Source organism: Puntigrus tetrazona, chromosome 17, assembly GCF_018831695.1.
Source record: "Puntigrus tetrazona isolate hp1 chromosome 17, ASM1883169v1, whole genome shotgun sequence".
NCBI classification, from domain to species: domain Eukaryota; kingdom Metazoa; phylum Chordata; class Actinopteri; order Cypriniformes; family Cyprinidae; genus Puntigrus; species Puntigrus tetrazona.
This window is the reverse complement of record NC_056715.1, coordinates 19,066,507-19,082,122: the sequence shown is the minus strand read 5'-3', so window position 1 is coordinate 19,082,122 and position 15,616 is coordinate 19,066,507. Positions and strand designations below refer to the sequence as shown.

The window sequence follows — 15,616 nt, the reverse complement described above, 5'->3', positions numbered from 1 at the left end:
TTATAAAAAAGAAAAGAACTGCAATTTTGATGGTTATTGGTCAGTTGCTTTACTGTTATACTGTAGCTCATTCTATTTTTTTTTTATAGTAAAACACTGTTAAATGTACAGTTTTTGGAAGTAAAAAAAGTCATGTGTTATGTGTTTTTGCAGTGTCAGGTAAACTGAAATAAAGATTAAAAACTAAATGCTGCACTGGCCACAGAAATGTACATCTACCTGCCCTTTAGCTAAAAAGTATGTGCACACTCCCTTCTAATGAACGGGTTTGGCTAAGCCCTTTAATTCCCGTGTAGACAAATGCTAAAGGAAAACAAAAGTCCACGTGTTTCATGTAAGACCGAAAGTCTTACAGGTTTGGAAAACCATGTAACTTGTCATTCCTTTGTGAAATTAACTAGAAATGTGTGCATTTATGTAACTTTTTGATGTTTATACCAGTTATTTTGTATTATCTACTTCAGCTGTTTTTACTATATATGCCATATTGATTAAAATATTAGCATTACTATTAAGTTTAATTGACTTTAAAGACTGACTTTTTGACTGGTGAAAAAAATACTACACAAGTCACTTATTTTTGGTCATATTCAATACATAGTCTGACGTGAGGTTTACTTTTAATTTACTTGTGACTTACATGATCTGAAACATGTGGTAAAGTGTTATTTAAGGAAGATAAACGTATGGACTGCGCTTTAGAACAAGACAGTGACATATTGCTACTCCCTAAAGACACATTAAGGAAAAGGGCAATCGCCGTGAAAAAGGAAGTCACATTGAAACAACTGGGAATTGCTTGAAAGCTTGACAGCTGTATTTAAGGGGCTGGAGAGTGTCCCTTCTCTGATTACAAGCACCTTTTGAAGTCAATGCCATTTTCTCAGCATGGGTTAAGCGTGCTTTCAGCGTACTGACCAACCAGTAGACGAAAACCCACCCAGTTAGATAACAATCCATAGGCAATCCCTGCTTACCATTGCTGGAATATCACAACATTTGTCTCGACTTGTCCAGCCCAAACTGCAGACAATATCAAACATCTGGAGCTGGAACTGAGGGAGAGAAAAATGGGATTACAAACTGATGTTACAGATGGCTTGCATTGAGCGGGGGAAAAAATAAAGTATAAAAAAAAACCTGCCCACATGCACCCAATGGTGTTTTGAAGACCAATACAGACAGAATCGAATTTGTTCAGGCATGAATGGGTGGGAGGACGTGCACTTGATTTGAGTATGAGGTGACAAAGGGAACGGCATGGTAGATTCCCAGGATTAATCTTTTAGTGTGTGTTCAGATCTTTTGGTGTATTGAAGGGAACAAGAGGTCTGTACTTACTGTGGCTGACTGCTTCCTTGAACCGCCAGACTTTGCCATTTTTCCAAGGACTTCATAGCCATCTGTGGATACGTTGTTGGCCTCTTTGATCTCTTTCTCAGCCACCTCCTGGCAGTCAATGTTGAGTTTGACATTTTTCGGTGAAATAGAAATGTGAAGCTGCGAAAATAAAAAGGCATTAGAGCGAATACTTCAGCGGTGCAATCCAAGCATCGGTTAAAATATTACTTAGTACTCTGGACATCTTGGCTTGCTTCATAAATCTTCTTGAAAGGGATACACGGAACTGTCCGATTGACAAAAATACGCAAAAAAACCTTTCCGAAACATTTCCCATGATCCCTGAGAACGTAAGGCCCCTAAACTATGTTTAGCGTTACGCTCTCAATTCTTCCAATAACAGTTGCTGGCCAACTATAATGAGTTTAATTAGTTCATTATGTAAAGACATGCCAGTTGCCGAACGCAAATACAAATCTTCATGTCAGCAGATAATATTAACCGGTTTACCATCTGTAATTTCCCCTTTGCATTCACCATGAGACACTACATGCGGATGCAACCACCGAAATGCTTTTTCCATCCTCCTTTTCAGAGGGAATACAACGTTTTCTTTATGTAGCGTCACCACATGTTGCTATTATGTCATTCTGTGGCTGACCGTCTAATGCGGTCATTCCCCTGACTTGAGCAGTTGCTTTTTTCAGTCAAAAAGTCTGACCAGCTCATACATCTGATATTCATACTTTGTAGATCAGCACTCCTAAGACAAGGTCATATTTCTTGCCACAATACCGTCAACATCTTTGGCAACCGGCATTTGGCTTCCCACAAGAAGAAGGGGTCTGAAGTTCTGGCTTTAGATGGAAAACTTTAGAGGCTTGTCCAAACAGTGTTCAAATGCTCGTGGGAAGCTGAGAATGCAATGGTTATCGATTCAGAAAGTGCATGCAGAGAGAGCATTTAGCTAAAGGGCAAAGCGTCATCAGACATGGCTACAGAACAATGCTTTTGGCTTGTTCGGTTGTGTGGTGTACTGTGCATTCACACTTTCTTGAATCCTCCCTCACTGGCTGTAGGTGTGTGGAAATGCCCACCATGGTTTTGTTCTGCTCCAGTCTTCCTTTCTATCCTGTCAGACTTTCATTTATATCTATCCGCCTCCATTTCATATTTGCATGTTTGACTGGCCATCTTCCCCCACTGTTCCCTCAACTGTATGAGTAAATAAAAATTTTAACATCAGAAATATTTATTGTGTTCTCTAGACGAGTTTCGAATGACATGAGGGTGACTAATTCATGACAAAATTGTCATTTTTGGATGCACTTTCCTTTAAACACTAAAAAGCAACAATGAGTCTCACACAAGTTTCATGTGAACAGTGCTTCCAAACCATTCACATGACATGACCTTTAAATCTAACTCAAAGCATTTATTCATGGATTGATTTTAGCTACTAAATTCATAATCTCTGGGATTTTATAAAAGAAAGGAAATGACATGAAGAAAGGGCCAGTATTCTGTGTGGTACTGCGCGGCTGACCACAGAATTCATTTAATAGCTGTTTTCTTTTCCCTAGGCTCTCTAAGCACTCTTGTTAAGCATTAAACTGGCACAGAGTACACACTTTTGTCGACACTCATGTCGTAATTCAGATAATGTGCGTTGTTATTAACTGTTATTAACTTATTAACTTAAAATGATCAACTACAAATCTATCAGGCCATGTGTGTTCATTTGAATTGGCAGTGGCGATCAAATATGATTCCTTTTTTTAAACAATATTATCTTTGTTGACTTTTCAGTAATCCTGACAGATTTGATTAGTTTCACTCAATGAAATTTCCCATGCAAAACTCTCCACATTGATGCTAATGCGGTTGCCAAAGTGTTGCTTACTGACTCAAATCAATAGAGTCTTCTACCAAGTCTCTATGACATTCTGGCTTTATGTTCCTCAGAGTATGTGAGAGTTTTTGTTCATTTTAACGATTGCACAATAAGTCCACTTACTTGGACAGAAATAAACCACATGATTTGAAGTACAGTATCATTCAAGCAGTGCAAATGGAGAAGCAAGCAGCGCAGTTTAATATTTATGGTAAGAGCTGGTTCAAATCCCTAACCCAAAGAATGAGCAACTGTAATAGTGATGCTTGCCTTTTAGTAAGGACAAGCAAACCCGAGAAGGAAGAAAGAGAAAAGTCTCTCGGTTTAAACAACTTTCTGACTCTCCAAAGCATTATAGGTTTATTTAACCTAAAAGGTTTCCTTTTCATGTAACCAGTCTGTAATCTTGTAACCAAGGTGGTCAGCTAATCACCGCCTTAGCTCAGAATTGTTGGTCTGAGTTCACGTCTCCAGCACTGCCAGGGGTTGCTGAACATACAGTAGGCAACAGTGGCGAACCAAAGCTTTTTCATGAAGCCTGGACCACGAATCAGCCTACGGTCACAATCCAGACTACATGACATCACTTTGTAATTAAAGCCACTGTAATGATGTGAATGGACGAATCACAAGAAAACAATCAAAAGAAATTCTAAGTGTCTTTGTTTGTTATTAATATCAATGATTCCAGTTACAGTACATTTACTGTAGTAACATTTAAGTCAACGAAATACCAAAAATACTACAACGGGGTCTGATTTTTACATGCTTTTTGATTTAAATAATGCATAGTTATTAGTATTACAGTAATGAAAACTGTGTGGAAATAGTCTACATTTTCTGTATTTTTTTACTTTCTGGTGGTCTTCCTGAGATTCACCCCAACTGCTCAAGCCATGCTTTTTAAATTTCCCACAAGAACTGGGAAAATCTTTCATGTGTGGTTGTAAAATTAGCACATCTTGAAATCTGATTTGCCAGCATGCACTTACTAGACCAAAACTGCCAAATATCTGCAAGCATAAATTACAGTCTCCTTGTTGTCTGGCGTTTTTTACATTAGCAATTAAACTATGCCAGTGGCCACTCGGGACAAACATGACAAAATGATGACATGTTTAGCTATAAAGAGATTCTGTCTGTGCGCTGGGCTTTGAAATACCTCTGAGAAAGCAAAATGCTTTATAAAAAAATAACATCATTAAGGTCCTCTTTTACAGCGTGTTCAATAATAATGATTGATGTTTCCAGCTCTCATGAACCACATCTCTTGCACAAACCTGCAGCTAGAATGATGGCTGGTGGCTGCACAGAAGAAAGCTCTGCATGCACCATATGGGCCGTTAAACATCTCAATTTAAAGCCAAAGGCAAAATCAACAGTGGCAAATCTTTTATTGAGCTCCAAGAAGTAAAGCCGTGTCTTCGGTTTGAAACGCATTTTGAATTTATCAGCCAAAAGTTATAACACAAGCAATCTCTTCCAAAATCGTAATGCCGTACCCAACAAACTTTACTACTTTGCAGGGACAAATATCCATCTAAAGAAATCCAATCACTTTCTTAATACGTTTTATCTGGCAGTATTTTTAAAAAGACGCTCCAAGTTCAAATCCATCTGGTCAAGATTTAGGCAATATAGACTGACATCTGCCACCTCATCTAAAGGAACCGGTTCAGTTTTATGAATTTAACGCGTCATTCACTCTTAAAGGTTCTTTATTGGCGTTGATGGTTCCATTATGAACTTTTAAAATCCATGGAACCTTTTCATTGGACAAAAGGATATTTATAGTGGAAAAAGGTTCTTTACATTTCAAAATGGCTCTTTTAAGAACTTTAAGAAAACCAAAAATGGTTCTTCTATGGCATCACTGTTGAAAACACCCTTTGGGAAACCTTTATTTTAAAGTAGTCGACCAAAGTAAGAAAATCATTCTACCTTGTGGAAACTGCCATGGAAAACTTTCTTCACTTTGTCGTTATCAAAGGAGACTTTCTGAATTTCACCTCTGGAGTCCTTATTGTAGAATGAAATGATTCTACTGGAGGCTGAGAACAAAACACACACACACTTACAGATTGTTCTGCACTGACCACCTGGGCAAAAATGACAAAAAAACAACAACAAAACAAAGGATTTCCATTCAAATTGGAGCTTGATGCTCTAAAAGGGCTGATTGTGCATTTCTGAATAATTACTGCTATAAATCACTGCAAGCTTAAAATCTGGAACCCATTTAGAGGGTTTCTGTTTCTAAATAAGCTTTAGCAGACACCACAAGGTTTGCTGCACGCACACACAAACACACACACAACACATGGAAGATGAAAATGGTGCTTACGGTCGATGGTGAGTCCGACCTCAGGGTTGTTGTTCTTATCCGATATCTGCCATATATCAAACGCATCCTTGCCGGTGTCGGGGAGGAGACGGAAGAGGAGAATCAGAGTATATGAGGGAGGAAGACCATCTGGATGGATTTCCCTTTAAAGAATAACACAGCTCATTTATCAATGCAAAGAACTTCATCAGGCAGCCCACAGACTTAATGTTCATACACTCATGTCATAATGCTAAATATGACCCACACGTGATGGGTTTCGTGGGAATGTCACATGTGTCTGATGACAAGAAGATCATAACAATCTTCACACAGATTAATTTGTTGAGCAGTGAAACCAGACATAAATCAGACAAAGCTCAGAAGAAACTGGTGTAGCGTCCTCTGAGAAAAGAGCAACAGCCTTGAGTAATGGCAACATATTGAAGTATTTTCCCTCCTCTGGTGCTCAGAACGTTTCCATTTGAACAGCTGCTTGCCCACGCACAAATACAAATCATTACAGTTAAATTTAATCAAGCATGCTTTGGCCAGAGACCTTTAGAACAGATCTTCAGTCGGCTCAAATTGAGGTAAACTTGTATTAGCAATCGCTACAGCATATTTGAGAATAGCAACATTAGGGCTTTTCACACTTGAAACTGTTAACCCTGGTTATCCTTAACCCTTTTTGTAATCATGTTTTACTGCTCATACTACACCTGGGGTTAAATGTTAATCCTGGGTATTCATTAATAGATGTTTCACACTGTACGTTCTAAAACCCTGGGTTAACGTTCATATTTGCGATGACACTGCCGGTTATTTAAAAAGAAAATAATAGAGGTATTGCCGCGTAAATCTTTAGCTCAAGAAGGAGGAACAGCTGATCATAAATTTACAAAATAAGCCTTTCTTTAAATGAATTTAGTAGAAGAGCTACAGGTTATGGTTGCTTAGCAACGGCTTTAATCTTTAAAAAAGTAAAATAGATTTTACATTACTGTGACAACAACTATAAATAGCAAAAAGCGATTCTTATTATATGAATTTCGAGCACTAAAGAAATAGTTGGCAATGTTTTTTGATTGGACTTCCTATTTCCACTTCAGTAAGGCCAAATCAAACTCTTTAAAATATATAATTTTCTTCTCAAAAGTATTTTTGAAAAAGTCAGTCATGAGAAGGTTTTTACGAGTTCACAATGGAAACCACTGCGATATCTGACACACCATTCACACAAGCTGCTACAACAAACAAGAAGAAATGCTCCTTAAAGAGACTTCAGAGACTGCAAGAGCTCTGAAGACGGTTAAAATAATTGTGATCGCTTGCCTGCCATTACAGTCTGTAGGGGAGCAGCTCAGAAAACATGCAAAACACATGCACTGCACTTCAACCTACTTTGTGGGCTGGGAAATGAATGCATCCTTATGGAGTCTGTATGCAATGTAACTGTTGAAGGAGCCAGGTTCCATGGAGACGCCGTTCATGCCAGCAAACGTCTTGTCAGTGATGTTAAAGGCTTCCAGCATCCTGAATCCTGTGAGTTTTCATCAAAACATCGATCAAGAGATGCATAACAGTGTGTAACGACGGAGGAAAATAAGACTATGATGACAGAAAGTCTTTAGATATGGACTTCAGTGAAGCTCTGACCTGGTGATGTGAATCCGTCGAGGTAAATCAAAGGACAAGCTGTAAAAGAATACAGAGAAGAGTTTGTAACTTGTTTTTAATGTTAGAAATGAAGCGAAAAAACGCAATGTAGAATGACTTCCTACTGGATGTAGCCGTTTCACAGATGAACGTGATGAGGTTGTCTTGGATCTTAGTAAATGCGTCAAAGTCGTCAACGATGAAGACGTGTCTCTCGCTGGGCTTGCTTCCAATGTTCCTGAGTTCAGCGGTGTCTACGTCTGCGACGCCCACCACAAACACACTGTAGCCTGTGGAAAAGACAACACGAGGCTTTGAGGAGCATGCTGAGTGACTTGTCTAAAGTAATCTGAGATACATCGCCTGTCAAAACCTGTCAAGAACTCATCCAGGTCGTATTTCGCCCCAAAGTTTACAATTATATGTTGCATAAAGAAAATGAAGCCTATTTCCATTCCATGAGATCTGCAATGTGTCATAATTATTGCTTATTATTTTTAATGCAAAAATAAACGATTCTTTTATAATAGCTTAAACAGAATAGCCATTGAAAAACCACAAAACATGATCATGTCTTAAATTTTGCGAAAGAAGAATAGGAATCTCAATGCTATAACTTCAACAAAATGACTCAACTTTGAAAGACAATGATTTCATTGAATAAATGTAAGCACTTCATGTTTAAAAGTAAAAATATGACAATGTTGTGCTTTTTAAAGCCTCTCAATTTCTCAGTCCCCCATCCAGTAAACAATTCCTTACTTTTTCCAGGGATTTTTTCCCCCCAAAAAACACTCACAACCCTTTCTAAGTGTTTTTTTTTTTGTCTCAATCTTACCTGCATGCTGTAGTTTAGTAGCACTCTTCTTCACATCATCTTGAGATCGTCCGTCAGTTACTACGACCAGAACCTTGGGAACGTTTCTCCTCATACCGCTGTCTGATGTGAACACTTTGTCTCCGACATGCTTCAGCGCAGCACCTATAGAATTCAATCTAAGTATAACTTCATAGCCATTTTGTTTCATTTTTTCATATTTCATATTTGGGTGGGGTAATACTAGGAACATGAAAACAAAGCTTCACAAACCCGTTTTGGTGTTTCCTCCTCTGTAGTTGACCATCTGAAGTGCGGACAGCACCATTCCCTTATCGTGGTAGGTGTTCAGTTTGAACTCTGTTTTAGCTTCATCGCTGTACTGCACAAAAGACACCTGTTTCACAGAAGGAGAAAAAAACGAATGAATCCCAGCACGTGCGCAGGCAGTGAATCACATGACCACAGACAGCTCGGTTACCTGCATGCCATCACGGTTAATAACATCAAATGCTCCGATCATGCTGAAGACGAACTGACGGACTTTATTGAAGCTTTCATCTCCAATACTCCAGGAGCCGTCGATCAGGAACACCAGGTCAGCCTTAGCTCCTTTGCACACTGGCATTACAAAACAAAGTGCAACGAGTAATGCAGGCGTAGAAACGTGTAATGTTCAGTTGCTTATGCATTGAAAGGTCTTTGTTAACTGGACCTAAAATTCCATTCAGCTCTACTGTAACTATTTACAGGTTTTGCATTGGTTGGAAGAAGCAAAGAGGTCACACTTTATTTGAAGGTTCAATTCTCACTATTAACAAACCGTAAACGATGACTTTTGCCACAATGAGCTACTAATTTGCGACTTATTAATAGTTAGGTTTAGGTATTGGGTAGGATTAGGCATATTGAAAATGGTCATGCAGAATATGTGCTTTATAACGACAAACAACCAATATGTTAATAATATTTCATTCGTGACATGTCTTGAAAAATTTTAGCATGGTAATGGATATGATCATGTAAATGTATTTGGTATTGGCAGAACAGATGCTGCTGCTGGTTACTGATGTAGCTATAGATTATCGCGTCTTTACCCTCGAGGGCAGCAGGGATGGTGGGTGGTGGTGGAGGAGTTGGAGGTGGCGTCGGGGCCACGGTGGGCTTCACCACTACAGAACAGACAAAGAAACCATAAGCAAAACTGTGATCAAATGTGTGGGACTGAATTGTTCTGAATGCGTGATGACTTACATGTGCGCTCTTTGACACTGACTCCGGGCCCCTCCTGGTTGGGGGTCTGCGTGTAGACCGTGGCGTTGTACAGTGCGTCTGGCGTCAGCCCGTCAAAACAGTACTTGCTCTCAGAGGCAGTGATAGTGACCTCCTGAGCCCCACGGTGAGCCGCTATTCGCAAGAGAGATGCGTAAGCTTATATACAAACAAGATTTATGTATTTGAACCGCATTAAAAAATGTATATAACAAACTAAACCAGATAAAATAACTTAAAAATTTTGTTTAATCATTTGCTTCTCTTCATATTCTATTAACTTACGATTGAAAGGATTGAGTTTTAGCCTGTAAGATGTGGCGGCTCGGTGAGGCGTCCATCTGATGCAGAAGGACTCATACCCGACGTTGTATGTGGTGAGGTCAGTCACATTAAGGTACACTGCAACAGCAAACAGCATCCCACAGTTAAAGCAGGAGTTTTAAAACGATCTCAAAACGTGTCTATGATTTGTCAGTCACGCGCACGCACGGGTGGTTCCCTGTCCAACCAGAGCGCCGCTCACTCCCGCATCGTACTGAGCGTAAACCTTCAGGTCGTACGTGGTGCCAGGCTGGAGGTTGTGCAGGATGTGTGTAGTAACATCTCCAACAAACACTTCCATGGTGTTATCCGTGCCTGTAACCACACGCCGCACAGAACTTACTAGAACAAGCGCCAGCCTGCAACAAGATGTCCAGACTATGACAACATGGGAAACATGATCTAGAACCGTCTCTTACCTGCTGGGGTATAGACCAGATTATAACCGTTGACCCGTGCGGGCACGGCATCCCAGGACACTCGGAAACGAGTGTACCACTCATCAGAAACACGCAGGTTACGAGGCTCAAGGAGACCCACTGAAGGAGAAAAAAGAAACGGTAAACGGGAGCCAAGATACTGACATCAGCTGTCTGTCATTATCGGTCTTTTTTATCTATCTATCTATCTATCTATCTATCTATCTATCTATCTATCTATCTATCTATCTATCTAAGCTGTAATGTGATTGTGTAACCTTCCTTACATGTTTTTCCATCTCCGGACAGTCGTCCTCCAGGCCCATCTTGATAAATGGCATCTACTTTGATGCTGTATGGAGTGTCTGGCTGCAGGTTTTGCAAGATGACAGAGTTTCTGTTGCCAGGAACACTTGTCTACGTGAAAAACAGCAGATCAGCTTTCTAGTACGCATTCAGTGAAATAACATTCACGAGCTCGTAAAAATACCTGATGTTAACGTGTAATGCTTCTGTCCTTTATAATCACTACTATAAAATACAACCCCACTCACAAACTCCTCAATGGGATCTCCAGTGGTGGGTGCGTAGCCAATGCGGTACTGCAGCACGGGTCCTTCGGCCTGTTCCCAGCTGACGCTCAGCGTGCTGGTGGTCGGGTCGTACACACGCAGGTTCCTGGGGCCGCCGCGGGGCACTGCAATCAGAAGAACACAGGTCCTCTCAACATCATATTTCTGGAAGAAAAGACCATGTTTGTCTCCATAGGGTTTACTACTTATAAAATGTAAGAGTATACTGAACTTTTCTGGATACAGTAGAGTTTAGTTTATGATGCAAAGATTTTATGTTAAAAATTTTACATTTTTAAATATGTTTCTTTTGAATGTGTGCATGTCATCACAATTACAATTTACCATTATACATATAAATACACTTGTATTTTATACTGTATTATGAAACATCTTCAGCAATCTTCAATATTCTGATAATCCACTTACTAACACTTTGCAACTACATGTCAACTAGCAGTCATTACAGTAGTCATTTAGTAGACTGTTTGCTTATTACCTTCTAACACTTTATTTTGATGGGTTCAAAACATACTACATACTATCAGAAACTTTACAAGTGTATGTAAACCTATTCTACTAACCCTAAACCTACCCTAACAGTCTACACTGAGAGTTAGTAGGCATGTAGTTGACATGTAGTCACAAAGTTAGCCATACTTAGTAAAGGGTTTAAAGTGGACTTTCAAAACAGTGTAACCAAATCTTCCAAAATGATACATTTCTCTCATTTGAAGAAGAGAAATTATTCAATCCTTCAGCAGCGCATTCCTTTTACATTTTTTGTTATCAGTACTTCCAGTTTGACCTTAAATTTGTCTAAATTTAAACTCTGCCTGCGACAAAAGCATTGTCAACATTTTTTCCTCCCTAGAAAAAATTGGCACAAGTGTGATGAAGTTTAAATAATGTAGCAGGGTAAGAGTTTGTAACAATAAATAACTATCTGTACTGCAAAAATGCTGTACTAACTCAACAATTGAACAAAACATTAGTAGTAACTAGTAATAAAGTTGGAAAATAAGATTTCCTGGAATTTCAGCTGTTACCTTCACATCTGAAACGATTCAATAACAAAGAAATACAAATGCTGACGTTTCATTGCACAGTGTGACTGAACGCATAACAAAGGACCTCTGGTGGAGGCGTCCTGCGGTCAGACTCACATGTTTTCCCATTATCAGACACAGAGGAGCCCTCGCCGTCAGCGTACAGAGCCACCACACTCACGGCGTAGTCGGTGTCTGAATCCAGCTGCTGCAGCAAGGCAGTGTGGGTGTTCCCTGGAACGAGCACCTAACCAACAACAACAAAAAAAAAGTAATCATTTACCACCAGGGACACACAGGCTTGTCTTTGTTAAATAGTGACATTTATGATACTTCAAATACTTTTACAGCGATTAATAAGTGAAGCTCACAAAGAACGTATTTCAGCACAAATCAAAAGGAAAATAAATTGTAAAATGGTAAATTATTATATTGCATTATATTATATTTAGTGCTGTCACTAGTTTAAAAAATGTAATTGCATTAATTACAGTCATGAGCTGTGATTTAATGAATGAATAATCATGATTATTTGCAAATTTAAAAGGTTTAAGGGAGCAGAACCTTTCACACCTCCACCAGGTATGAGACATAATTCTTATTATTTTATTCTGTTCTTATTCGGTCATTATGCTCATGGATAGTAGCCATTATTTTAAAGCTCCGTATTTCGTATATATCTAGTTTTAAAATGATAACACTTTTTTTTTTTTTTTTCCCATAACCGGGATCTCAATGAGTGGTGTTTAATATTATGGAAACCAAGAAAAGAATGATGCAAAATGATATGTCCCTCAACATGTAACCCCTTAAGATCACGCATATCAAACTGGCTGCTGGCTTTAAAAATCTCTGCTATATTACACCCTGAGAAAGAAGTTTTGTGTTTTTCTACAGATGACCTCGTGCACTCCCTGATGTTTGTGTCACCGCTGATTTCCAACCCAACCGTTAGCGATCACTTGCTCAGCCAATGCAGTGGAAACATTCCTTTGATGTGTTAATAGTGCAGCAGTTGTAGCAATTCGAGTGAATGATGTGCTGACAGCGTCGTGCAATCACCTCCTTTCACTGCTCTTCACGACGCCAGGTCACGGGGGTCACTGAATTAATGACATGAGAAAACTCTCTTTCTGCTGACAACACTATCCTTTATTTTAAAGGCCGAGGCCAGTGGGCGATTGATTGCACTTCTGGAGTTTTTCAAAGCTACAGCTGAAAAGGTAAAATATTCATCGCAAATCTGTGGTTAAAACGCAAACGAATTTGGAAAACTGGCCCCAATATCGGAAAAGACGTGCTTCCATAAGATTAAAAATTCCACAAAGCAGATAAGAAGCTTGTTCTGTTAAGACTGTTTAAACTCAGTGCTGAAATAAAACGGGCTCCCAAGATTTCCCACAGCTGCTTTCTGTACGCAAGCATCTGACGACAATAAAAGTCATTTATGGATTTCAGAGCTTTGTGATAATCCCTCTCAAGCAATGAAGTCCATGCGAGAATGAGGCTTCATGACATTAAAAACACAAACATCTTTGCAGAGGGGCGGACTGCAAACAGACGGTCACGCTCAAAAGCCCGAGAGACTGGCGTTTGTCGCGGCTGTATTTCCTGTAAGCTCTTTCACGCGAGGCTAACGATGAGGACTTACAGATTGAGGGGGACGGACTCCAGAGAGGGGGGCGTAGGCGACGCGGTACTGCAGCACATCTCCGGAGGCCGGCTCCCAGCGCACGTTCAGCGTGTTTGTGGTGGGGTTGTAAACTCGGATGTTCTTGGCAGGGGTCCGAGTCACTGTTTCAGACAGGAGCGGGAGAGGCATCATAAAAACAAAGACAGTAAAAAGGGTGAGAGCGGTAAGAGTGGTCAAAGAGGTACAGAAATTTGCAACTATTTACGAGCCCTGATGCATGCAGGTTTAAACGCAATACTAGTTTCAGCGTCAACCTCCACAGAAGGAAACTGCAGCAGCCTTTCAAAAACATTTTTAATTTAAAGAGGTTTTAAACCATAACTTGATCGTCAGCTTTTTTGGCAGCTTTGGGGCATGTGCAGGATATATTTTACCCCAAAAATCAGCTTGCGGTAGCATTTTAGAATAGGTAACACATAATTATTCACTATTAACTATAACTTTTCCACCAATAAATTAGCTGCTTATGAATAGTTAGTAAGGTAGTTAGAAAAGTAGGTATTTTGCAATTCTAATAAAATGTGGGGAAGATGATCTATGATCTATGATCTATGATTTGAATATCCAATTCGCATGGGGTGTATTTTGATAATACATGTTGTGAATGGTGCTTTATATTTTCCACCAGCAAAAACCCTGATCCCAGATTTGAACCAAAACAAACACTTTCACGGACGTGGCACAGCCACGCGAAGCAAGCTGGAGACGATGGGAAGCAAAGCACCTGGCGGAAAAACAATGACGGCTACAAAAATCTGTTAGTTTGACTGTGAATGAGGAGCATTGAGCTGACAGCAGTAAATAAGGGTGCTTTTATGTCCTTGCACCTCCCTGGGTTTTCCATTTGGTGAAATAGATTCTTCGCAAGCCTCTCACCAGCATCTCCAGTCATTACACCCCATAAAGAAGGCTCATTAAGCCCAGACTGGAGTCACATTTATGGGGTTGCCAGCACATCGGCATTCTTCCCTCAGTGATCAATCCAACAAAGCTGATTCAATCTTTGAGCGAGGCTCTGAGTTTCTATTTATAAGTGCAATACTTTAATGCTAAAGCCAGAAAACTGCACTTTGCACTTTCTGGATCGAAAACTTGGCAAAAGAGTTCCTGTTACTGGGGAGTATATGATGGATGACTATGGGAATTCGTGGCTTTCCAGTAATGCTAAAATAAGGGAAAGCTGCATCCACTCACAGGTTTTTCCGTTCTCCGACATACGCTTGCCCTCTCCAGGAGCGTATACTGGCACCACTGTTACCGTGTACTCTGTGTCGGACTGCAGGTTCTTCAGAACGGTACTGGTGGTGCTTCCAGAAACCTGGACCTAAGAACATTAAAACAATTGTTAAAAATAATTTTCTAGTCGTCTGTGAAAAATCGCACAGTGCTTAGGATGGTTGAGGCCCTGCTGCTATGTGTTATATAAGCGTATTTAGTACATTTCGATGCACTTGTCTAAGTGGTTGCTTTCTGGTCCAATACAAAAGAGGCAAATTTCTATATTATTATACTATTCTCGCCTTCAATGTAGGTCTCTGGGATTTTTGCATCAGTTATATGGAAACGTTTATTCTTCAGGGTCTCGAAGTTCAGGGTCTGTAACACACTTGGCTAAAATTCTTCAGTAATGGTATAAAGCAACTTCCTTTTTAACTTTGTTGAGAACAAACGTGTTCACAGCATGTCTCTTTAAATGAGAATGAGCTAAATGAAACACATTAATGAACTGTGGAAACCTGTTTCTGCCACTGAATGAAAATCTAAAAAAAGGTAATTGCAACTTTTTAGAGTATAATTTTTTTTTTTTTTTTTTTTTTTAGGCAATTGTGAGTTTACGTCTTTTTTACGCTGTTGTGCGATATCAGTGTGCAACTGCAACTTCCAATATATTAACTCACAATTCAGACTTTTTTCTTTAGAATTGCACACTAAAAACTTACAATTGCAAGTTACAAAGTCAAAACTGCAAAATATCAATTCTTAGTTTATATCCTGCAATTCTGATTTAAATGAAAAGTTGTCGCACAAAAAAGCATCAAGGGTCAAAAACACGGGTCAAATTGACCCGGAACTTAATATAAGTGTTAGGAGGTGCCCTGGGACATACCATGTCTTCTGCTCCACCGCTGACGGTCTGGTAGTAAATCCTGTATTGCCGTACGCTCCCTTCAGCCGGCTCCCAACGTACATTCAGAGTGCTCACTGTGGGGTCAGTGACCTGAAGGTTTCTCACACTGCCCAGCGGTACTATGG

At 39.7% G+C, this 15,616-nt stretch overlaps 1 protein-coding gene across 5 annotated transcripts in view; it reads right to left on the bottom strand.

The window, feature by feature from the left end:
- col12a1a (collagen, type XII, alpha 1a) overlaps positions 1–15,616 on the bottom strand; it is a 59,659-nt gene that overhangs the window by 9,427 nt on the left and 34,616 nt on the right. For all 5 annotated transcript variants that reach the window (XM_043262774.1, XM_043262776.1, XM_043262778.1 and 2 more), the window contains 21 exons: positions 15,471–15,610; positions 14,558–14,687; positions 13,322–13,464; positions 11,788–11,917; positions 10,604–10,746; positions 10,337–10,466; positions 10,050–10,169; positions 9,799–9,945; positions 9,592–9,708; positions 9,289–9,441; positions 9,132–9,206; positions 8,516–8,655; positions 8,308–8,431; positions 8,056–8,199; positions 7,343–7,507; positions 7,218–7,256; positions 6,963–7,101; positions 5,580–5,722; positions 5,177–5,286; positions 1,342–1,500; positions 978–1,055 (listed from right to left, as the gene is read on the bottom strand). In XM_043262774.1, coding sequence (XP_043118709.1) covers positions 978–1,055; positions 1,342–1,500; positions 5,177–5,286; positions 5,580–5,722; positions 6,963–7,101; positions 7,218–7,256; positions 7,343–7,507; positions 8,056–8,199; positions 8,308–8,431; positions 8,516–8,655; positions 9,132–9,206; positions 9,289–9,441; positions 9,592–9,708; positions 9,799–9,945; positions 10,050–10,169; positions 10,337–10,466; positions 10,604–10,746; positions 11,788–11,917; positions 13,322–13,464; positions 14,558–14,687; positions 15,471–15,610 — 2,669 coding nt within the window. The remainder of the gene's footprint in view (positions 1–977; positions 1,056–1,341; positions 1,501–5,176; positions 5,287–5,579; positions 5,723–6,962; positions 7,102–7,217; positions 7,257–7,342; positions 7,508–8,055; positions 8,200–8,307; positions 8,432–8,515; positions 8,656–9,131; positions 9,207–9,288; positions 9,442–9,591; positions 9,709–9,798; positions 9,946–10,049; positions 10,170–10,336; positions 10,467–10,603; positions 10,747–11,787; positions 11,918–13,321; positions 13,465–14,557; positions 14,688–15,470; positions 15,611–15,616) is intronic.